This window comes from Artemia sp. Qi Xiang Cuo, chromosome 1 (genome assembly GCF_049724085.1).
Source record: "Artemia sp. Qi Xiang Cuo chromosome 1, ASM4972408v1, whole genome shotgun sequence".
NCBI classification, from domain to species: domain Eukaryota; kingdom Metazoa; phylum Arthropoda; class Branchiopoda; order Anostraca; family Artemiidae; genus Artemia; species Artemia sp. Qi Xiang Cuo.
In genome coordinates, this window is record NC_142794.1 from 80,447,363 (window position 1) to 80,471,622 (window position 24,260).

General features: G+C 35.3%; 2 protein-coding genes across 5 annotated transcripts in view; one reads left to right on the top strand and one right to left on the bottom strand.

Moving 5' to 3' along the window:
- Positions 1-24,260, top strand: part of LOC148956787 (brachyurin-like) — a 625,076-nt gene that overhangs the window by 144,510 nt on the left and 456,306 nt on the right. The gene's annotated exons all lie outside the window — the stretch shown is intronic.
- LOC148956788 (GTP cyclohydrolase 1-like) overlaps positions 1-24,260 on the bottom strand; it is a 45,079-nt gene that overhangs the window by 14,338 nt on the left and 6,481 nt on the right. Inside the window, exons 1-3 of one of the 4 annotated variants that reach the window (XM_089096445.1) lie at positions 20,477-20,517; positions 16,196-16,296; positions 12,898-13,080 (exon numbers count right to left, since the gene is read on the bottom strand). In XM_089096445.1, the coding sequence (XP_088952571.1) occupies positions 12,898-13,080; positions 16,196-16,268 (256 nt within the window). In that variant the 5' untranslated portion in view covers positions 16,269-16,296; positions 20,477-20,517. Of the gene's footprint in view, positions 1-12,897; positions 13,081-16,195; positions 16,297-20,476; positions 20,518-24,260 lie in introns of those variants that run through there. The other 3 variants (XM_089096449.1, XM_089096439.1, XM_089096434.1) reach the window with 3 other exon arrangements.

Below are 24,260 nucleotides of genomic sequence, written 5' to 3' on the forward strand. Positions count from 1 at the left end.
TAGCGTTATGCAGCTAAGTAGGATATATACCAATAAATCTAATTTGTTGAAAGGATATTCTCCTGTTTTTAGAATATGGGACACCAAATCAAAAAAATTGCTTCAATCAAAGTGATTTCGAAAATTCCAAAAACCTTCTTTTCGGATAATAGTATTTCAAGTGATTCTATGACTGGTGACTCTGGAATTTGACTGTGCCTTTTGTCTTCTTTACTAAAAGACAATTCTTTCTTTTAAAAACTTGTCGAGTCCATCGCATCGCTTGAGACCAGCAAGACTTACAATTAACGAAATCACTCTCACCCAACCATTTCACCCTCGTTATCCAGTATAGTTGCTTTTTTTTTCAGGTACTATGAGATTGGTGTGGTGGGTTTAGGATTCTCTCTCTAGGAGGACGATGCTTTGAATTCTAGTATTTCCAATAACCTGGTTTGAGAAGAGAATCAGTGGTGTGGCTCTGTAAGCTCAGCTAGGGTCTGCTAAGCTTTAAATGGGTGCCCAGAGAAATCTGGGAAATGTAAACAGGACGGGTGTGCGAAAGTACAGGATGGATGGCCCCCATCCCCCATTGCACCTCCTGGCCGAAGGGTCAAGAAACGAAGATCAGCAGCGCCGGTAGGGGCTGTAAAGTCCAATGCCGTATTTTTTACCTTTGTTTTACCTTTTACTATGAGATGTCATTTTCTCGAATATAGGCGTGGTACATCTCAAAGAACATACTATTTGGAGCTTTAAATGCAGCCAAAAATGAATTTGAGCCGGGATAAATCAAGACTATATAGTAGTGCTAGACTGAAATACACTCCACCAATTGCCGATGTTTCATCAACTCTTCTAAAAGCTTAGGAATCTTCAAATGAAGCCTTGAAAAAAAGCCAGACAATTGATTGGAAATGATGCTTTTCTCTAGAAAAATTGTGTCACCTCCCCCACACTCCAAAGTGAAGTTAAAAAGGCTACTCAGGGCCAAGGACACGCTTCGTTTTAGCTTAAATCCTATGTAATAAATCTTAAGTCTCGTCATATTACAAAATAAATCTACTTTCTCATACGATGACGTTCAAATAGCTTTGAAGTATAATATAACCACAATACTACTTCTACTAATAACAACTAACTGCAGTACCAATCCACCTGTGGCCAACGCAGCTACGCTTACTCCTCCATTTTCAATCTATTTAAAGCTTCCCTCTTTACACCCTCCCAAGAAGTTGTCATTTCCCGTAAAATATTTCCTTACGACATACTCCCACCCCAAATGGGGGCGACCTGCTTTTCCTTTGGCCCTAGACGGTTGCTCGGCAAGGATGATCTTGGGAAATCTATCATCCTTAATCCACAGAACGTGTCCTAATCGACCACATTTCCATTTTAGGACCTTATCCTCAAACCACAATAAACCTTTAGCAAGTCCTAATTTATAAATTTAATTTACAATGATCTTTAAGAAGACGCAAAAATGATGCAATTTTTAAAAATTTACAACAAAATGATGAATATTTCCGTTTAAGAGAGCAAAAAGTGTGAAGTTACGAATGAGAACCAATACATTTACATTTCATTAATGCATTTAGCTTTGGAAACACGAGATCAATAAAATTCTTCAAGCCAAAGACGTAAGCGAGAGGAAAGTTTTAATTTGACTTACATTCTCCAATAGCTTTAGACTATCACGAACTATTGTTCCCATAAAAGATTTCAAAGCGCTTTCCTTTCTTTCCTAATATCCAACAGAAAAGCAACTAGTGGCCTACGCTTCTCTTTCCTAATTTATAAAAGCAATCCCTTTCCCAACAATTTTGTAGAAAAGGCTCCCTCACAAAGGAATCATTGATCCCTGTAAATAAGTCCTAAAAAAGGAAAAGAAAGAAGTAACTTTTTACTTGGATTTTATTCCGTTGACTCATAATTATCAATGGCACTAACCATGGTACTAAGATAGAAACAATCTCCGTACATAAACTTTTACCAGGGTTACGAACCCCTCTCCAGCAAAACATTATTCACTGATGCTTAATGTCTTGGAAGCGCTAAAAAAATTTCTATAGTCAAAACAGGGGAAGTGTGTTTAAGCCTGTTTCATCCACCCCCCGTAAAATTCAATAATTTATTTCACAAATTTTAGATCATTTCGACCGTGTGCCCTGCCTTTCAGCTCATAGAAATGTAAACATTTTTCTTATAAAATTCCTCATTTACGTACGTACCAATAATTATGATAATGGTCCAACTTTTCGTCTCTCTCTCCAGCATTAGATCGATCTTCCTCGTTATACATGTCTATTTTGGTGGTGACATTTGTTGGCCCTCCGATAAATAGCAAGCTCCCACGTTCATTTTCTTATACTTATCAAAGCAATTCCCTTTCCAATAAAGGAATAGTTCCCCACAAAGGAGAAATCAATCCCCGTAATAAATTCCTAAAATGAGCCTTGTTGTTTTATTAAAAAGGGTTCCCTTTTCATTTGATATCAACTTAATGGCACAAAAAGAAGTAATAGTACTTGAACAACATTGATATATAAGCATTAGCTTACATATTCTGTAATGACTGTTTCTTTGACAAAAGAAAACTACAATTTATGCATTAACTTTCGTTAATAATCTTCAGTCCTTTTAAACGGAAATACAAATTCTCTTTTTATGAGTGTGATCAAATTTCTTCTTAAAGTTTTAACAAATAAACCATTAAAGCGAAAACATCAAGATTCGATTTTAAAGCTTGGCATGAAAAAAAAACCAGACACCTATTACCCAGTACTTTTCTATTAGATGCCTTTATTTATTTCCACCAGCCCCCCCCACACAACTGGCGACAATTCTAATATCAAACACATACAATGGTACTGATCTTGGAGATTTCGACATTCAGTATCTGGCCTAGACTTCGTTATTTTCAAGATCAGGCTGACATCCGTAAATATTCTCTTATTTGAGTTTTGTTGCATATTCTTTTTAGCTTTCACCGAAGACATACACCGCTGGTGATTTTACTTAATGTTAGCGTTAGTTTTTCCTTCGACAAGTGGCGAGATGTCACCATCGTTTTTAATATACCTATCCTGATTCCACTTTGTACTTCTGATTCTGATGCAATTTTTGATTCTTGGCGATTCTAAATTTACTATGGTTTCAACACATTGGCGGTGAAAAAATTATGCATGTAGAAATAATGGAAACAAATCACCCAATAACGCATTTCCAATACTAATATTCAAGTTAGTCCCAGCAACTTACCAAAGATATGTTTTCCTGCCAAACAACTCGCCACCACAAATAGGTGAACCAAAAATATGTGGAATAGGTTTATGTATCTGATCTATGTATGTGAGTATATACTGTGTATGTATTTGAACTGGGCATGTCGTAAACTCCTATCAGCCAAACCCCAAAATTTATTGAGTTGAATGCGTATCGACATAGGCTATTTCACGGCTTATTTGAGGATGATCCAGACAAGCAGCTGCAACTTCGTGAAATTAAGCTCAACGAAGTTTGGAAACCCATGAATTTTAGATAGCATTCTGAAGAAGGGTTAAGCTTCTTTCAAATTTTCTGGTCATATAAACATACTGTTATTTTGCGTACAAGTATAGTGAGAACATAGATTTATCATTCGAACAATAAATAATAGAACAATAATTTTTGATGGAATAACCACAGGAGATAAGTATCTCTAAATGCTAAATTATTCAGTGGTTTTCCAGCTACAGCAACAGTCTGATTTGTATGACCTTTATTTTAAATTCGTGTGACCCTTCACGTTATTTAACAATTGTCCATGAGTATTTTGATGAAAATTGTCCTGCGAAATGTATTTGACGAAGAGGTGTGATGATCAGCGACATGTTGACCAGACTTGAACTTGACGATTTTTTTTTCTTTTGGGGAGAACTCAAAGAAAAAATTTACAATAAAAACAGAAAAAAAATAAGGGACTCGAAATTTAAATGGATATTATATTACATAGGGGAAACTTTCTTTCAAGAAATGAATGCCAAGATAGACTTAGGGAAAACATTTGGTCGAAACATAAGAAGCTAAATCGAGATAAAAATGTGTTTGAGCAACTGCGTTGACAGAATTTATATTTTTTTTATCACTTTTCAAATTAGACTAATTGTCATTACTTTAATAGTGTTAGTTCAAACAGTTGTATGTACGATTTGAAGAACTGAGGCAACGACCACATTAACCTTAAGGAACTCCTAAAATCCGTATGTAATTCCCCTTAAAAGAAAAACATATTCGTAATCTTCAGTAGTTTATCAGAAATTTCATAGCCACCATATTTAAACAACTAATTTATCGCATATTAGCACCTAGGACCTTATACTTTTTTCATCCTTTTAGTACTGTCTCTAATTCTTTCTTGCATAATAAATCTTCCTTCCCTTCTAAAGGGTCGCAAATTTTTTAATCCTTTCTGTACCATTTCCTGTAATTTTATTACGGTTTAGCAAATTTTCAAATTGTTTTGACGTCTCTCTTATACTCACTCCTCATCAATAATCGGGGCACCGTTCCTATCTTTAACTGGGACAAGTCCAGATTGACTATTCCTTCTCAGTTTTTTAGCAAGCCAATACAATATTTTATGCAGGCTACATCTTCTAAATGTTCAGAAATTTTATCCATGGCTTCCACACCATGCTATATTTTATCCATGGCTTTACACCTGCTTGATTCATATTTTAATGTTTTTTCTACTTACATTCCTCTTATTTTCATATGATCTATCAGTCAAATACTTCCTGTACAAGCGCTTCATCTTCTCTATTAAACATATATCTTTTTCCCTAATATTCTTAGCTGCGTTTCTAACTTTTTTTCCCAAGACACCATCTGCTACTTCATAAGCTATTATCTAAAAATATATCCACTCACTTTCTACGTTGTCCAATTTAAGACGCTTTAGTTTAATATTCAACTGTTCCTGGAAAGTTTCTCTCAAATTCTCATCCTTCCCTTAAATTTAAGAGTCACAGAAACCCTAGACACTACTAGATGCTGATCTTTACTTTTAACATCAATAACAGAACTCCTATAAACTCTAGTATCTTGTGTCAATCCTGGTAATCTTCTCTTTGCAATAACATAACCAGTAAGGTATATAAGGTATATATAGTAAGGTGCCAGTAAGTTATAGTCTTACCGTCACTTGAATACCACGTTAACTTATGGGACATTATACGACCAAACACTGTATTGGTTATAACTAGATTGTTATGCCTGCAAAATTGCTGCAGTCTATAACCGTTACCATTTTCTTTTCCTGTGCAAAAGTTAACTAGGCTAGGATACAATCTATTCCTATTTCTGCCAATCTGGGCGTTAAAACCTCCTTTTATAAATACCCTCTTTCTGCCTGGGATCCTGTTTATTTGTTTCTGCAGCTGTAAGTAAAATTCATCTGAGTCACTAGTATCTCTGTCAGCTGGTTCTACAGGAGCATATACTACATTTATACTTTTTATACATTTATACATTTACATTTATATCCTGCATTTTAAAGACGTAAAAAGAAAAAATAGCATTCTATTATTAATAACTTCTCAACCTAAGTAAAACTTAGCAGCTTTGTTATTCATCATAAGCCCTACTCCCAGCCTATGTATCCCTTCCTTCCTCTTTGAGGAAATAAATTCTATATTACCGAAATCCATTTTTTACCCCTGGGATATGGGTTTCTGAAACTCCTAACAAGGCAGGTTCAAAACGTTTGAATTGGCCAGTCAAAATATCAATCCACGATACTTATTTTTTACCCTTGTGACAGTCATTCCAAGTTGCAATTTTAACGTTATTTAAATCTTCGAAATTATTACGGCCTCAGGCAAAGCTTCATGGTCCCAACCCACTACGGGTACCAACCTATCTTCTACAGTCTACACGAAGCCCTCAAGCTGGCTTAGAGCTGGACAACAAGAAGTCCCAAGGACCACCAGTATGAATGGAGGCTTTGTGCAATCCTTGGCAGATCTTGGTTAAAGCATTGTTTACCACACTTGGCGATGCTCTTCTATCAATAAAAGCCAAAAGCCTGCACAAGTGATCTCAGGCAACTTACCACCGACTCTTTATATAATAATGCCTACAAAAATTAAACTGCTATGGGGTAGCAGTCCACGGTTCTGCTGTGGCAAACTCGTGAAAGGTCCACTGCGGCGCCACTATGATGCCATGCAAGCAGGATCTCTTTGGGGGAAAAGACCTTATTACGGAACGGAGACCCAAACCCATATATATATTTTTTATACATATATATATATATATATATATACTACTACTGCTACTACTAACAACTCACCGCAGCACCAAGCCGCCTGAGGCCAACACAGCTACGCACGGGTCTCATCATCCCAATCTATTCAAAGCCTCCTTTTTTACACCCTCCCACTAAGTTCCCATTTTCTTTAAATCTTTCTTTATGACGTCCTCCCACCTCTGACGGGGACGACCTGCTTTCCGTTTAGCCCTAGATGGTTGGCCGAAAAGAAAAATCTTCGGCAATCTGTCATCCTTCATCCGCACCACTTGCCCTAACCACCTCAACCTTTCTTTCATTATAGCCCTAGAGAGCGGTATTGAACTACATTTTCTGTATAGCTTATTGTTTGACATAGGGTCAGTCAACCGGGTGACAAGAATGATCCTCACGCAATTTCTCTGGGAAACATATAGCAAACATTTGTCTTCTTTGCGGAGCGTCAATACTTCAGACCCATATTGGACCACTGCCATCACTCTAGCTTCTAATATTCTAATCTTGGTTTGCAGACTTATCTTCCTATTCTTCCAAACTTTTTTTAACTGTGAAAAAACACCCTGAGCCTTGGTTATTCTATTTTTAACATGTTCACTGCTCCCACCATCTTTACTAATAATACTACCAAGGTAAGTGAAGCTGTCAACCTGATCAATCTTTTCATTACCCAACATCACCTTTTCATCTTCACTTATTCCTAGCCTTAGATACTTAGTCTTCCTAACATTAATTTTCAAACCAATTCTAGCACCCTGAACTCGCAAAACCTCTAAAACTTCATTCATTTTGCTCACACTTTCATCTAGGATGAAAGTGTAATCCACAGCATAGTAATAGTGTTAAATCACCAGCATAATCCAAGTCCAGGAGACTTTTTCCTCCCCATTTGATTCCATGGTCTCCCATTGCCTTTCCTGTGCTCCTTAAAACAAAGTCCATCAAAATAATCCATATAAAGGGGGATAGAACCCAACCCTGCTTAACTCCTGATTTAATACAAAACCAGCTGCTAACCTCGTTTCCTACCTTAACCGCAGCAGTGTTATTCTCGTACATAGCACTAATCACTTTAATGTATTTGTCTGGTATACCATACAAGGATAAAACCTTTACTAAAGCCCTTCTATCAATAGAATCGAGCGCTTGCTCATAATCTATAAAACTGAGGACCAAAGGTGTTTGAAAACTCAGGCACTTCTCAATTATTAGCCTAAGAGTGAAAATTTGGTAGACACATCCTCTACCTTTTCTAAAACCGCACTGCTATTCTCTTAAAACTTTGTCTATGGCATCTCTCAGTCTAAAAAGTATCATATTAATAAGTAATTTACTACCTACAGCGACCAGACTAATGCCTCGATAATTACCAAACTCACTTTTATCACCTTTCTTATAAAGTGGCTTAATTAAGGTTTTCCTAAAATCGTTAGGTACTTCCCCTTTTTCAAAAATCATATTCATAATCTACATAATCTATAACTTATTTCTAACCTCCGAGCCACCATATTTAAGAAACTCATTTACCACCCTAGCAGCACCTGGAGCCTTATCATTTTTTAATCATTTTAGTACTGTCGCTAATTCCTCCTCACAAAACAAGTCTTCCTTCACATCCAAGGTATCATAAACTTTTTCATTTTCCTCTATATCTTTTCCTGCAACTCTATCTTGGTTAAGCAAATTCTCAAAATGTTCGGCCCATCTCTCTTTAGTTTTTTCCTTATCGCTAATTGTGACCCCATTCCTATCTTTAACTGGGACAAGTCCGGATTGACTACTCCCTCTCAATTTGTTAACGTGCCAGTACAAAATTTTACTATTATGCCGTCTAGCTGCATCTTCCAGATCCCCGACAATTTTATCCATGGTCTTCACTTCACACCTCCTTAGTTCATATTTTAATGCTTTCTCCCCTTTCTTTACATTTCTTTTGTTTTCATACGATCTATCACTCAGATAAATCTTGTACAAGTCCTTTCTCCTTTCTATTAAACGTAAAGCTTTTTCACTAATATTCTTAGCTGCAGTTCTTGCTTTCTTCCCTAAAAATTCCCCAAATATATATATATATATATATATATATATATATATATATATATATATATATATATATATATATATATATATATATATATATATATATATATATATATATATATATATATATATATATATATATATATATATATATATATATATATATATATATATATATATATATATATATATATATATATATATATATATATATATATATATATATATATACGAGGGCAATTCAGAAACTAACCTCCGGTTGATTGAAAAAAATACACCAAGTTAATTAAAAATATTTTAATATATACATCTTACAACTACATCTTTGCACTATTTTTCAACATAGTCTCCATAACAATTGAGGCACTTATCGTATCTCTTCACAAGCTTTGAAATTGCTTCTGCATAAAAATCACCCGCTTGTGCCTTGAGCCAGCCTGTGACCGCATCTTTGAGCTCTTCGTCGTCATCAAACCGCTGGGACCCGAGCCATTTCTTCATATGCATGAAGAGGTTATAATCGCTTGGCGCCAGATCTGGGCTGTGAGGTGGATGGTTGAAAACTTCCCACTTGAAAGACTTAAGAAGGGCTGTCTTTCTCTGATCAGTGTGATGACAGTCGTTATCGTGCAGAAAAATAACAGCAGAAGTCAGCATACCTTAGCATGTGCTATGTCCATCCTGTTGTAATGTTTTTAGTGTTTCAAAGCACACTTTTTGACTAATGGTTATCCCACACTCCATGAATTCAACTAACAACACCCCTTTGGCATCCCAAAACACCGTTGCCATCAGTTTTCTGGCAGAAAAATCTTGCCGGTTTTTTTTTGGTTTGGTAGGTGAATCTGAATGTGCCCACATCTTTGACTGTTCTTTTGTCTCAGGGTTCACGTACTTAATACAGGTTTAGTCACCGGTCACGATTCTGTTTAACAATGGTTCTCCTTCATTCTCATAATGTGACAGAAAGTCTAATGCAGAGACCATTCTTTGAGTTTTGTGGTGGTTAGTAAGAATTTTGGGCACCCATCATGCACAGAACTTACGGTAACCCAATCTTGCTGTCACTAACTTATACCAAGGAGTCTTAGAAATCTGTGGAAAATCAGTAGACAACTCCGCCATTGTGAAACGTCGATTTTCACGAACTTTTGCATCAACTGTCTGAACGAGTTCGTCAGTCACCAAGGATGGTCTACCACTCCTCTCTTCATCATGAACGTTTCTCGTCCACTTTTAAATAAACGTACCCATTCAAGGACAGCTCCTTCACTCATAACTTTTGGTCCGTACACGGCACAAAGCTCACGATGAATAGCTGCTGCAGAGTATCCTTTGGCTGTAAAAAACCTTATAACAGCACGCACTTCACATTTGGCGGAATTTTCTATTGCAGCACACATTTCAAACTACCACAATAACTAAACTAGCGCAGGTACGATGTTCACTCGACTACGGCTTGATGCCCACTGACCTGCTGAGTGCGGGAATGCACAAATGTCGCACTACTCCCCCCCACTACACGCACTGTAGCCAATCGGAGGTTAGTTTCTTAATCGCCCTCGTATATGTATATATATATATATGCATATATATATATATATATATATATATATATATATATATATATATATATATATATATATATATATATATATATATATATGTGTGTGTGTGTGTGTATATATAGCTTTCCAAGTTGTTTGCTTTATCAGTTTTATTTTATCAGGGGATTTGTTTGGGGGGTGGGGGGCAGTTGCCCCCCCCCAATAATGTGGAGAAAAAAGTCTTATATATCCCAAGCCCCTTGACTATCCATATATGAGCCCCTCTCCCCCCCTCCCAATAAAAATGTTGTAGATTTGCCCCTGAGTTTTATTCGAGTTGTCTCGTGCAAATTTTTGGGGATTTTCTTCAACTTTCAAAGCGCTGAAGAATAAAGCGGTTGTCCTCCCAAATCTTCACTTTTTCGTCAAGTAATTCCGTTGGCCTTGAAAATAACTTATTTCTGGTCTTCATTTCTCCAAATTCGTTTTTGTTATGGCAGGTCAATGTACTTTACGAAATCATCTTCACTGTCACCATCTGTTAAGTTTTCACACTTCTGAGATAATTGCAAATAACTGTTCCTATTCTATATATACATAAATAATAAATATATAAATACATATGCACACATACACATGTATATAAAAGATCCGCAGGACATGTCACGTAAAAATTGCTTGACAAAGAGGAAACGCTTATGAGTGTCACTCAACTGGGAAAACGGGTCAGGTGATCAGAGCAAATGGTGTTAATCTGACAACAAGTAGGATTTCCATGTTCCCCTTTCATATTTTATGAAAGATATTCCTTTTGCAAGATAGAAAAGTTTCTACACAAACGTGGAATCCATCCCCGTTATAAAGTACGAAAATTAGCCTTACGAGACGTTAAAAATACTTCGCTTCTGATTCGAGTTTATAGGGTCATCTTCTTTACAATAGAAGAACTGATCACACTAAAATGAAATTAATAAATAATTCTTAGCTTACAGTCCCTGCAATGATTGTTCCTTTGGCAAGAAAAGCTATAGCCTGGACAATATAATTTTTTTATATTAACTCTCTTTTTTATGAACGAGTTAGAACTATCAGTTACCCTGTTTGTTTTTTAACCTTAATTTTTTAGCAGTTTAGCTGCAAATTTCTCTTATCCCTAATTGTTTTTATTGCTCACACGAATTCTAAACAATATGCTCAAACAATGCAGAATATCCTAACAGATAGGCTATGATGATACAAGGTAAGGATACGAGTCTTTCTATATAAGCATTTTTCTAACATATTTTCAAATAAAACAAAATATGCGAGCTCCCCCCCAATATGGGCTATCAGTTTTGGCCAAACTAAAAAAAAACAACAATTGAGTGTAATTAGGCTAGCTGTACAACCATTTGGTTAAATGCTTGTACAATGTATAACATTTGAGTGTAAGTAGGCTAGCTGTACAACCATTTGGTTAAATGCTTGTACAATGTATAACATAAGACAAAAAAAGATTGGTTGGGAGACATGTGCACCAGAAAAACAAGAGAATTTACAAGTAAAGAATGCTCTGACTAAAAAATTTTCGTTTTTTTTAAGCTTAATATTTTCCACAAAAGACCTAATTATGTTTCAAAACGGTTGAGTTATTTATCTCTTCAGAATTTGTATTCTCTTGTCAGTAAATAAGTTTCTTAAATATGGTGGCTCTGAAGTTAGAAACTAGTTGCTGAAGATTATGAATATTATTTTTTAAAAAGGGAAGTTCCTTGCGATTTTAGTAAAATCCTAATTAAACCAATGTATAAGAAAGATGATCAGAGTGAGTGTTGTAATTATCGAGGCATTAGCCTGGTCTCTGTAGGTAACAAATTTTTAATAATATGATACTTTTTAAACTGAGAGATGCTGTAGACAAAGTTATAAGCCAAGAACAGTTCGGTTTTAGGAAGGGTAGAGGATGTGTTGACCAAATTTTCTCTCTTAGGGTAAGAATTGGGAAATGCCTGAGTTATCAAACCCCCTTAGTCCTCAGTTTTATAGATTATGAGCGAGCTTTTAATTCAGCTTATAGAAGAGCTTTAGCGAAGGTCTTATCCTTGTATGGTATACCAAACAAATACATTAAAGTGATTAGTGCTATGTACGAGAATAACACAGCTGCGGTTAAGGCAGGACGTGAGGTTAGCAGCTGGTTTTGTATTAAATCAGCAATTAAGTAGGGTTGTGTTCTATCCCACTTTATAATGGATCAATTTGATCGATTTGTCTTAAGGAGCACAGGGAAGGCAATGGGAGAAGGCGGAATCGAATAGGGATGAAGATTTGCTAGATGTTTTCCATAGAAATTGCCTACGGATTATTCTGGGTACCTGGCTGACTGATCGTAATTCAAATAGTAGGCTTCATCTAATCTTGCTTCCTAGGGCTATAATGAGAGAAAGTTTGAGATGGCTAGGGCACGCTCTGTGGATGAAGGATGACAGATTGCCGAGAATTGTCCTTTTCGGCCAGCTGCCTAGGACTAAACGGAAAGCATGTCGTCCGCGGTTGGGGTGGGAGGGTGTCGTAAAGAAAGATTTAAGGAAAATGGGAACTCTCTGGGAGGGTGTAAAGAGGGAAACTTTGAATAGATTAGGATGGACGAGGAGCGTGCGCAGCTGTTTTGGCCTCAGACAGCTTGGTGCTGCGGTGAGTTGTTAGTAGAAGTAGTAGTATTATTTGATACGACCATGTTTTCCCATATTTTTAAAACAACGCTAATTCCTTTGCTGTTTTGACAAGCCGAGCAACCCCATAATAAATTCCTTCGTACGTACCTGAAGAAACCTAAAATGTTAATGTAGCTGACACAATTATGTCTACAACATTTGAGAAAAATCCCAAGGAGTAGCGGACTTGCCAGGTGCATATTCCAAAAAAAGTTATAAGTTCTAGTGCCCTTTTTAAGCGATCAAAAAGATTGGGGGCGACTAACCGCCCATCAATCTGAAAAATTATTTGAATTTTCCACCTATGAGCTTATTTCAAACTAATTAGCGACATGCAAAGATTCCTTACTACTTAGTGATTGCTCATATCCTTTAGTGAAATAAAGCAATGCTTTGGCAGCTCTTTCTGGCGTCTTGAGCAGGCCATCCCTCTCAGGATCCTCACCAACGCTGACAAGAAGATTTTTATACATTCCGGCCATCCTCGGTAAGTCAGTTTCTCTTCTTGCCTCTTTAGTTCCATCGTTTGTATCTACAAATGGTAAGTAAATTTAATGGCTTAGAGGCAAATCGAGAACATTCCACATCATTGAAATCTAAACTGAAAAGACAATTTGTGTATTTTGCCGAACTCCACGCAACGAAACACTCTGTAACACTGAATGGTACAATGTGCTTATTGATACCGGGACACTCGATACTTATCTTGATGTAAAAACAAACATACAATTAGGAATTAAAAAGCCAGACAAAGCAGGTGAAGTCAAATCTAGCAGTAATTAGCTTAGTTTCAAAGAAACGTCCATATGATTGACTGCAATGCCTGAGACAGGCCATAGTTATACCAATCAATAGAAAAACAAGATTTAAGACCTTTAATTTAACGTTTCTATAGCACTAAAAAAGGGAAAATGGAAAAGGCAAAAATTTGATTCGAAAAGCCTACAACAATAGTAATTTGCTTTCAAATGGTCTCAACTGAAACTATGTCTTACATATTTTGCCATATCAATTTAAAAGACTTTCAGAAAGAAGGGTTTATCAAAGACTTTTAAAGGCCATATTAAACTTAAGATCTGCAGATACAAATACCTGTTAAAATTCAAACTAGAAACGGCAAGAAATTACTATTAGTGAATAAATAAAACCAAAACGAATAGAAATTAAATAAACAATCATAGCAAAACAACATACAAAAAGTACTAATATAAATGAATAAATTACAATAAATTACTATTAAAGAATAAATGAGACTAAAAAAAACACAAATCATATAAAGAATCATAGAAAACAAACATACAATAGGTACTAATATAAATGGATAAATAAATCTTAAAACAAGTGAAACTTAAATTGAATATTCAAATCAAGCTTAAAACGAACAAAAGTTAATACAAACAAGAGTTTGGGTTTTGCCTCCTTATTAGCTAAGCGTCAAGTTCAAATTTTCAAGGCATGCCAAGGGGGGGGGGGGGGGTGTTGAACCAAATAGAATGAAACGATGTGCACCCCGGATGGTCAAAGGGCGTAACTGAAATATCTCAGGAATGGCAAAGAATATTAAATCGAAAATTTAATGCAATCTTGAGGGGTTGTTGAACTAAATTAACAAGACACTGTATGCATCCACGGTTATCAAAAGGTGTATCTGCGATATATCAGGAACGCATAAGGCGATTAAGTTCAACATTTCAGAGCATGCTGAAGGGGGTGGTCGATTAATATTTTCCAGGTTGTAACAAGATGGTGGTCAGCATGGCTTACGCTCAATAAAAGCACAAAGACTATGCAGATATTTAATCCATTTATTTCAATAATATCCCAAGTACTTACACGTACAAATTTCTACAGTGCAACTAAAGTTTGTTGCAAAATTTTGCCTAAAATATAAATAACAAGCCAAAATCTTGATTGTTGCGGAAAAAAGCCGGCAAAAACTTAACAAATATTCCTATTATTAACCAATGAATAAAACTATGTCAATTAAAAACAAATTGAATTTAACTTAAAAAAAAACATTTACCCATAAAAAGTTTCTCAAAGAAGAGTAGAGCCAAATTAAATCTAAGACAAGCAGAAATAAAGCCAAATTGTGACTCATATGTAAAATCAAGATACTAATTGCAAAATGAATATCTACATGTCATTAGTTCTTTTCAGTAATCTTGGTTGTTATGATAATTTTCTTTCTCTTTTTGCTGATACTATGACAAATAAAATCACAAGACGAAAACAATTGTTTTTAGTAAAGGGCAAATTTTGTTTTAGTCTTGAGAAGGCACAAGGGGCGTTGGCCCTAGTCCTGTTTGTGGTAGTGTTTGTTCGTTATAAGTTTGATTTGATTATTTATTATGATTTCTGTACGTTTGGGTTTTACTTATATATTGGCACTGGTTTATATTCGTTTTACAATTACATTACTATTTTGCATCTTCGAATTACTTTGAAAAGCTCCTTTTGGGCCAAAGGTTTTTTTTTTTAAATTAATAATAATACCATACTGATTTATGGTGGCTTGACCTATCGAGTATTTTTTCGTCATCAGGCATTACATAATTCGAAAATAATTCGAAATATATAAATACGAAAATAAAATACAACTACCAAAATCACCGCTAAAGTGTGAAAATTCATAAATAGAAGCGAGCTAAAAAGGTAATTTCACAAAACAATAAGTAAGGAGCGATTCGGGCCAATACTAACCGAAAAAGACAGAATTTTGGATACCAATTGATACATCAAAAGAATTGGCTTTTTATTTTGGTTCCCAAATATTTAAAATCATTAACTTTAATATTACCAATCAAAAGCTACAAGCCTGAAAAAATGAAAACAAATATTCGAAATAGGGGAGAAACACCCCCCAAAATGCAAACAATATGAATGAAAATCACACCATTAGATTCAGCATATCAGAGATCCATGTTTTAGAGGTTTCAAGCTCCTATCTACAAATATGAGGAAATTTGCATTTTTTTTTCTAGAAAAAAAAATTGCAGGTACATGTTTATTTATTTTTTTCCCCAAGGGTGATTGCATCGAACCGATGGTTCTAGAGGACTGGGAGAGGGCTCATTCGAGCGGGGAATTAAAAGTTCTAGTGCCTTTTTAAGTGGCCAAAAAGATCTCGCCACAGAAAAGTGGCGTTTCGTGCTACTTTGTGGTACCAAACTGCGATATTGCCCCAAAGAAGACCAAGTTGCTTCCATTGAAAATATTGAGGTAGCCAGTCAATTTAAGAGCATCATTTGAAATTAATGAAAATTAAAAGCTTCCCAGTTACAGGGGAAGTAATGCTGCATAATGGCGCATTCGTTCCTTAAAAGTCACGTAGCCCACACAAGATAAATGCTTAACATGGATATTTATCTTAATATGTGATTTAACCAAGTTGATTCACTTCAGTTTTCATGAAATTATGTGTAGTAATGTACAATTGAGCACTGGCTATAAAGAAGCGGGGCAGTGCGTCATTGTGTAGGCGATGGATGAGGGGGGGGGGGGTAAATGTCTAAAAAAGCATATTTCAACGCACAAATTGTCTAACCCTCCCTGAGCCTTCAGATAAATATAGATAGGAGTAGGAGGGGAGGAATAGGATTACAAATTCAATTACCAAACTAGGAACTAAGAAAGGAAACACTTACTACCGTTTAGCTTATTATCTCCAAAATAAGTAACTTCATTCTTTTCTAAGGCCAGCACACCAGTATAAGCCATTTTCAGTCTTAGAAATTGGAAAATGCGTCTACAAAAAATATACAATCTAAGCATCAAAAGAAAAGTTTGCATCTACCACTAATCATGCTTATCAAAATAATCAACAAAATTTCTATCTACTGCAAAACTGGGCTGTTCATCCTTTTAAATACACTCTTAACCACTCAGCAGTTCCACTTAAAGGGCGGGATGTTTTATGGGCCGACCCCACCCTGTTTTTGTACTGGGGTAAATAATTGCTTTTAAGTACTTTCTTTAATGTTTCATAGAACTCACATAGCAATCTAAACAAAAGGAATGAGAAGAGGACGAACACATATCCATTAAACTGGACAAAATTTTCACCACCGACACTTATAAAAATTTTAACCCCTTTTTAATTTGCCAAAGCGACAAATACTTCAGTGACTGGGCCTGACTATAAAAAAAAATAATAAAGATGAAAATTGTGAAGAAAATTGAAAATTTGAAACAAATGAACTTGGGTACATTGGCATTCCTAGGGTTTAAAATCCCTGAAGAGTGGTTTCTTCACGCTGAAAGAACATCGAAATTATTTGATTTTCTGTTTTCAGAGCAGATTTGCTTTTCGTACTTTGAAATCGTTCATCTTCGGTAAATAAGGGTTATATTCAAAAGTTCCTTTTCAACTCTTGCGCAGGTCAATGTCACAGCAGTGCAATGTAGCAACACTCATGCGCCGAATGCGCTCACGCCCTGAGTGATATTTATCCTATAATTTGCACATGCTTAATACTTTTTTTTGAAGGGGGTAGGGAAAGCAAAAAAATTTCCCCTGGTCCCAAAATATAATATTCTCATAGAGCAAAGTTCTGCTACGCGTCTGATTCTAGGACACTAGATGGGAGGTGATTAAAACTGCAATTTTCAAGTTGACTACTTGCTAGGATGTCAGTCCAGTGTATAAGTCTTGAATGCATCTGTGTGATTCTATTCCTGAACGGATCTGTCAAAATAGGCTACAAAAGACTGCCTGGTAAACCGACATTTTAATGCCAAAAAATGGTGCTTTAGTCAGAGGAACACAGTGAAATATGCGGCCTTATATTAAAGATGCGGTTCTGCCGAGCATTTCCCATCCTGTGATAACTCGTGTTTCCACCCTATGTTCTGTACTACCTGTAAAGCTTCTGGTCCCATTTGTTACAGCGTTAGGTGCCCATCCAATCTAGATAGTGAAAAGAAAAATTTGTAATGCACCCACCTAAGATCTCTACTAAGGGTACCGAGACGTGAGATTTGCTTCATGGAACATAAACAGTAATTTGTTGAATAAAACATCAATATTGGAAAGTGTGCTGCTGCATAATGATTTAATGTGTATTTAAAAACATTTCCTCACAAATCCCAGTATTAGTTTATCAGATATAAGCTTTTGCTGTTTATCACTAGGTGTTATATTTCTGAGTAAAAAGATTTAATTTTATATTAATCTACAAAGATAACGCATTACAATTTATGGAATTCTTTGAATGTAATTTCAACTCATATAAACTGTACTAGATTTCCTTTTGGTATACGTGATCTTGATCTTGTAATATTCAAAAGAAAACAAGACTATATTCAGACTATAACAATATTTATAACTATAATTCAGACTATAACTATAATATTCAAAACTACAATCAGGTATTTGAATATTCGAGCACGAAAGGCTGCATAGAGTTAGCAGTTGTTGTTTTTTTTCGTCAGAGTAGTAAATGGTAATTAGAAATATTATCACCTTGAATTATCCTAAAATCCACCCTGTGATCCACTCAAACCCTTTTTCTTTTTTTGTTTGACAGGTTCGTGATATCGAATCATGATATCGATATCGTGATATCGAATCATGACATCGATATCATCATATCACCCAACACCTTGAATTTATGATGGGTCCACCACCTTTGAGTCTAAATTAGCAAAAGATTAAAACTCTCAAAACATTATAAGGTAGAGTTAATCGACTTGAGCAAAGGGTAAAAAAAAATACAAAAGCACTAAAAAGGCAGGCTTCATTAAAACTACACAAACTAAAATAATAAAGAGATTATTAGAGGATTGTAAATGCTTACGGGACAATTTTATTTTTTCTGGCGACACCAAAGGATTTTCGCTATTGTTACTATTTTTTTCCTTCTCAACCATCAGCTGTATTGATTACTGAAATCGTCTGGCCCGCTAAGAAAAAACAGACATGCCCTCGGAATAGATTTAAAATCCCCATGTGCGACTGCTGACGAAAAATTATATTTTCGCCAAAATTTCTAAAATTAAGAAGCTACATTTCTTCATAGAGTATTATATTGTATTAAACAACCCATTTTAGATTACAAAATTTGCTGCTTTTATTTCTCTGCTTTTTACTAGTTATTGATTGTATGATCGTTAAATTGCCAACTGTAATATCCAAATAACAATCTGAATATAGAGTTATTAATCAAAAAAAGAAACAGATTCTTACAGTCGGGTTATCATTGTAAATGGAAATTGGATCCTCCAGCCGTCAATTATATAACTCCACTAAATGGGGATTAGAACTACACAATAACTACAAGCATATTAAACAGCCAACCAAACTTATTTTCATTATTACAAGAGGGAGGTACAAAAAAAAGCTAGAAAACCACTAAATATTGAAAACGAATCTACTATAATTACGGACCTAACTTCATAATATGTAGAATAATTATAGTTGACACATATTTATTGCAATTACACTAGACTTTACGAAACCCCAAACCCCCTAATGTGCAAGCATATAGCTAAAATTATATTTTCCCATTTGCTTTTCCGTTTCTTGATTTCGGTAGAGTTGATTCAGATTACGGGTGTTGAAACAAGAAAGACGCATGGCGAAATACATGGAAGTATATAATTTGGGCTATATATTTGCACATTAAGGGAGGTTGGGGATAAAGAATAGTCAATCTCAATCAAAATTTTTTGACTATAATTTTTCTGCATATTACGTGGCAAGAATTGTTTTCTTAACATGTTTGCTTCTCAACAGCCCTAATTCTAGGCTTATACCAGAATTATTATAACATAATAAGAATAATTTATTTTAAATCTACGATGGAGAATAGGTAAACGAAAGTTAAATTAAACATTTATTTGCTGAGACAATTTCTTCCAGTTCTATAATATATAAAACCCAAATTTGATGCATTCGGATTTCGATTGTCAGGAAAGAAATATAATTTTTAGGTTGCAAACTTCATATTTATAAATGTGAGTACTTTTAGCTTTTTTTTTACCTAATAAATAAATATGGATCTGAAAAATAAGTGTGACCAAAAATTATACCAAAATATTTTTAAGTAGCTTAGTTTATATTTTCATCACTAAAGTGTAATCAAAAGTTGATTGAATTTCTAATGAGAAAAACAAAAATTAAAAATTTAAATTTTTCCTCGAAATTCAACCAATTAGCAAAAATTAACGAAACTATTTTTAGGCTATGTCCTGAAATGCCTTTAATTATCTTAATTTTTATGCCCAGATGTGTTTAAAGGAATTATCACGAATTATCAATGTGAAGCAGAGATTTCAACATCCAAACTGTTCACTGCAATGACAGGTAAACACAGTGACCTTTGTCAAAAGCAATCGAAATCTCTTACAAAAACATTACTTTAAAAAAATCAAGCCCTCCAAAGTATCATGAAATCTAAACTAACCTTTATTTACAAAAGCAAGCTATACCACATTAAAAACTTGACGGTTGAAAAGAAATGCTATAAAATTGAGTCACGACATCTAGTTATTTTGTCATCTTCCAGATATAAAGAAAACTTCAGGTATTTGACCAAAAGAATGGTTTTATTACCTTGCAGTGACACGTATGTATACAATTTAAAGAAAAGCTTCGCCCACTGTTACACTTTTAGCCACCCCCCTTTGCTGTATTCACTCAACAGTTTGGGCCTTTGATCCTCCCACGACATCCTGTTCTCAATTTACTTCTTTTCAATGGATATTTTTTACATTTTTAGTATACAAGAATATAGCTAAAATTTAGTCCAAATTTGAAAAAGAAAAGTTTATATGAAAAATCTTCGACATTTCTAACTTCATAGTTTAATTATTTGTTCGGTGTGAAGTCTGCAGCATAAAAACACATACATCCAAATCCCTGATTCACTGCCATTCGAAAGTGACTCACGAAAGTGCTTGTTGTTACATAAGCAATTAGTACTTACACCTAGAATATTTGGAATTCCTGTGTTTCACCCTCGGAGATACCAGAAAGAACTGAGGAGCTAGCTAGAAAATGTTTCCATATATGAGAGGAATGATACGAGGCGTCTCTTTAGGATGATTTTTAATGATGTCAAAGGCGGGTTGTCGTAACAATTTTAAAAGAAAGGTGAACGTCCTCCGAAAGCAACAAAAACATTGAGACAATTGAGGTAGTTTTTTTCCATTATTGCTGAAGACACTGGGAATATTTCATTAACCAGAGAAAAGAGAATTAGTAGGTGCCAAATATTTGAAAGAAAAGCCTTTGTTTTTGTTATATTGCTTAAACCATGAGACAGGTAATTTGAAAGATATGCAAAAGAATGGCAATAACATTGCGCCTCCTATATGTCGTAGGATTCCCAATAAGCAGGATTACTGGCTCTCGTTATTTTTACTCAACAAGATCAATCATACACGTCAAAATCATTGTTGAACTCTATAGTATGCTCAAACTCGATATAGTTCAAATCCATCAGCCTGAAAATTTGCCAAAATGCTGAAGGAGAGGCAAACTAAGCAAAAACAATAGAATTTGGGTCCATTAGGTTCTCCTGGGTACATGCCTTGAGTCATGAGTCAAGACCAAGTTTGGTTGATGACTCATAAAACTAAATTTAGACCCTTTTCGAGGAACATTTTGTACAACTTCAGTTTCATTTTCCTCGTCTGAATTCAAATCCATGCCAGAAATATGTCCCAAAAACAACTCTATTGTACAATCAAGTACGAAAAATCCAATAAACATTTTTTCTAAGAAAACTAACGAAGTTTTGATTTACAAATCAAATGAAAAAATGAATAGTCATATTTGAAACAAACACGAATCCCTATATAAGAGTGTGGTGTTGGTGCAGTTTTGGGCACTTAGTAAGGACTGAAACCGTTTTCACACAGTCATCCAGACTCTACAGCCTCGACTTAAACCATTTCCAAACTGAACTTGTTTTTTGCACCGTTAAACTTGGATTGCTTCTCAGCTGATTGTTGTTCTGAGTGAAGACTTAGCTTTTTTCACCATCGAGTAAGGACTTGGATCGTTTTTTGACGCAATGAGTTTACTCCTCCAACTTATCCCATTTTTGAGCCGAGTCAAGATAATTCAGCTCATTTTAAACAAAGTCAGGACTTAGCTCGTTTTTCCACGGACTTCACCTTCAACTTTGCTTTGGCTCGTTTTTGTGCTGATTTAACAAGTAGATCGTTCTTGCATCGCTTCACCAAACTTCAGCAGCCTCGTCTTAGCACTCGTTCAGCTCGCTTCATTCAAAAAAAAATGTTTTGAACCTTTCTGAGTGAAAGGAATATCTATATTGTTGATTGCGATGCCAGAGGGTTACTGGGTAGAAAAAGAGAAAAGTACACACAGAGAAGGCTGGCTTTGGACCTTCTTAGGACATCTTAACTTTCAAAACGCTCATCGAGAACTTTCATTCCTTGATCAAAAGAGCTCTCAAGTTTCTACAACCATGTATTCCATACAAAGTGAGAGAAAACCATGGATGAGAGACAAAATCAATAGATTTAGTCAACGATACTGCGTTGATTCTGATTTTCTATGTCCTGCCGAAGGTCTTGACTTGTATGCGACATAAAGTAACGCACAGCCTCCTCTCTGACCCGGAAGCAAAAATTTATTCCGGGGGCAGGAGTAGATTTTAAAAAAAAAAAACAACGATACAACACAGGAATAGCATAAAAAATATAGTAAGCCCTGTGACACAAAGAGCGACAATCAATGTCGCCTTCCTGTGGCTTTTCTTTTTTTTTTGGGGGGGGGGGGCTATTTTTAAAGTCATTATTTTCAATTTTGCTTTCTCAATTTAGTTTTTTGTGTGAACGAATGCAATCTTATGTCACTCTTTTCAATTTTGCTTTTTGCGTGAACAGAATTTTTCTGGGGGGGGGGAGAGGGGGATTTACAAAAGAAAACTTCAAAAAACGCATCATTTTTTCATTTTTGTTACGTTTTTACGAGTCGGACAAACATTTCGGGGGGGGGATTCAAACCCCCGCCCACACCCCTTTTCCCCTGGATACGCCCTTGCCTACAGGGCTTTTTTTGGCACAAAATCAAAGAACTTTCGTGTGCAAAATTATTTTTTCTGTAACAGTTGATCAGTTGTAATAGTACGTAATTGTAATTAATTATTATATGTAATTATATGATCATTTGTAATAGTATGTAATTCTAATTATTTATAAGATATTTTAATAGCCAACTGCCAAAACTTTCCTAATAAACTGATAAAAGGCTCGTCGAAAGTCACTACAAATTTCCACAAGCATCTCAAGTTAAGTCAGTATTTTTCAAAACAATACCTTTTCCTAATCTTTTTTTCAAATATTTGTCAGTTGTGTATTCATAATTTCTTCCCCAACCTCTTTCCATTCCTATGTTCGAGAGGATTTCTATTATGCGTAACCTGAGTGGATAGCTGAGTTTTTCGGTAAAATGTGGGATTCATTATGTTTTCCAGGAACTTTCCTCGACTGGATGCTGGTATTGGGACTTTAGTATAAAAAGGTAAATCACACTGTCCAACTTTTTTTAATTGATTTTTGTTGCCAACATTGATACCTGTGCCACTGCATTACAATTCGTTGGTTTTTGTACACCAGAGTCACAGCGAGCATTTACATGAAAAAAGCTAGAGTTACCATAAAGTCAGATGTACAAAGTTATGCATACCTTCAACGGATAGTGTTCAGCATCCCCTTGGGTAAACCATGTCAACCGTTCTGTTTGCCACCGAAATACTCTCTATTTGTTAAGCGAAGAGGAATAAAACTTTTTTGTTGGGGGGGGGGGGGACCGAAAGAAATAAGCGACTTATCGGAAAACTTAAGAAAAAACCCCACAAAAAAATTAAAGATTCCAAATCCGGGCAATGGTCCTGCGTATATGACTGACCTCTATGTTTAATTGACGTAGATGTTTTAGATTCATATCTGAACAAGAGAAAAATTAGATAGATGGCATCATTCAAAAGCATCATCTGATACATATAACGATTTTGTATTACATAATCTAACAATGTGGCTATCAACGTCGTAAGGTGGTAATCTAACAATGTTCAACAACATGGTTATCACTTAATGCTTATCGTCTTAATCACAAGGTTAAACCTGCGCATTTTAAGCGACTTTTTAATATATATGCCAATTATGTAAGAACAAAAAAAGGTTTTATGCCTAGTAATTATCGAAAGCTAAAAACCAGTTTTAAAATTAGTTGTGAAAAAGAAACAATGCAAGCCAGACTGCCAGTCATCAGACAAAGGACGGTATAAATTTCATTATCGAGGACTTTGCAGAGCATTTATATAATATAGATCAGGCTCAAAACAGTCCTTTTTTTATTTGAACAGATGTCGAATAATTTTGAAAATTGGCAACAGATTTTGATGACACTAAAATTAAAGCTTAAAGATAACGAATAGTTTTGAAAATTGTTAACAGATTCTGGTGACATTAAAACTGAAACCTAAAGATAGCAAAGTTCCGTGGTTGGGAGGGGAAGATCGCGTATCAAAGATACAACCAATGAGCAAGACTAACGAGACTATTGTACATCCAGTTTGTTAAAAAAAAAGGGGGGCATCTGCAATATTCCAGGAAGCACCAAAGGTACAAGGTTGAAACTTTCATGAAATACTGAACTATTTCAAAAGACATTTCAGGACCGGCTAAAGGTTTTAACTTGAAAATTTCAGAAATGTTGAGGGGGATATTGAACTAAAT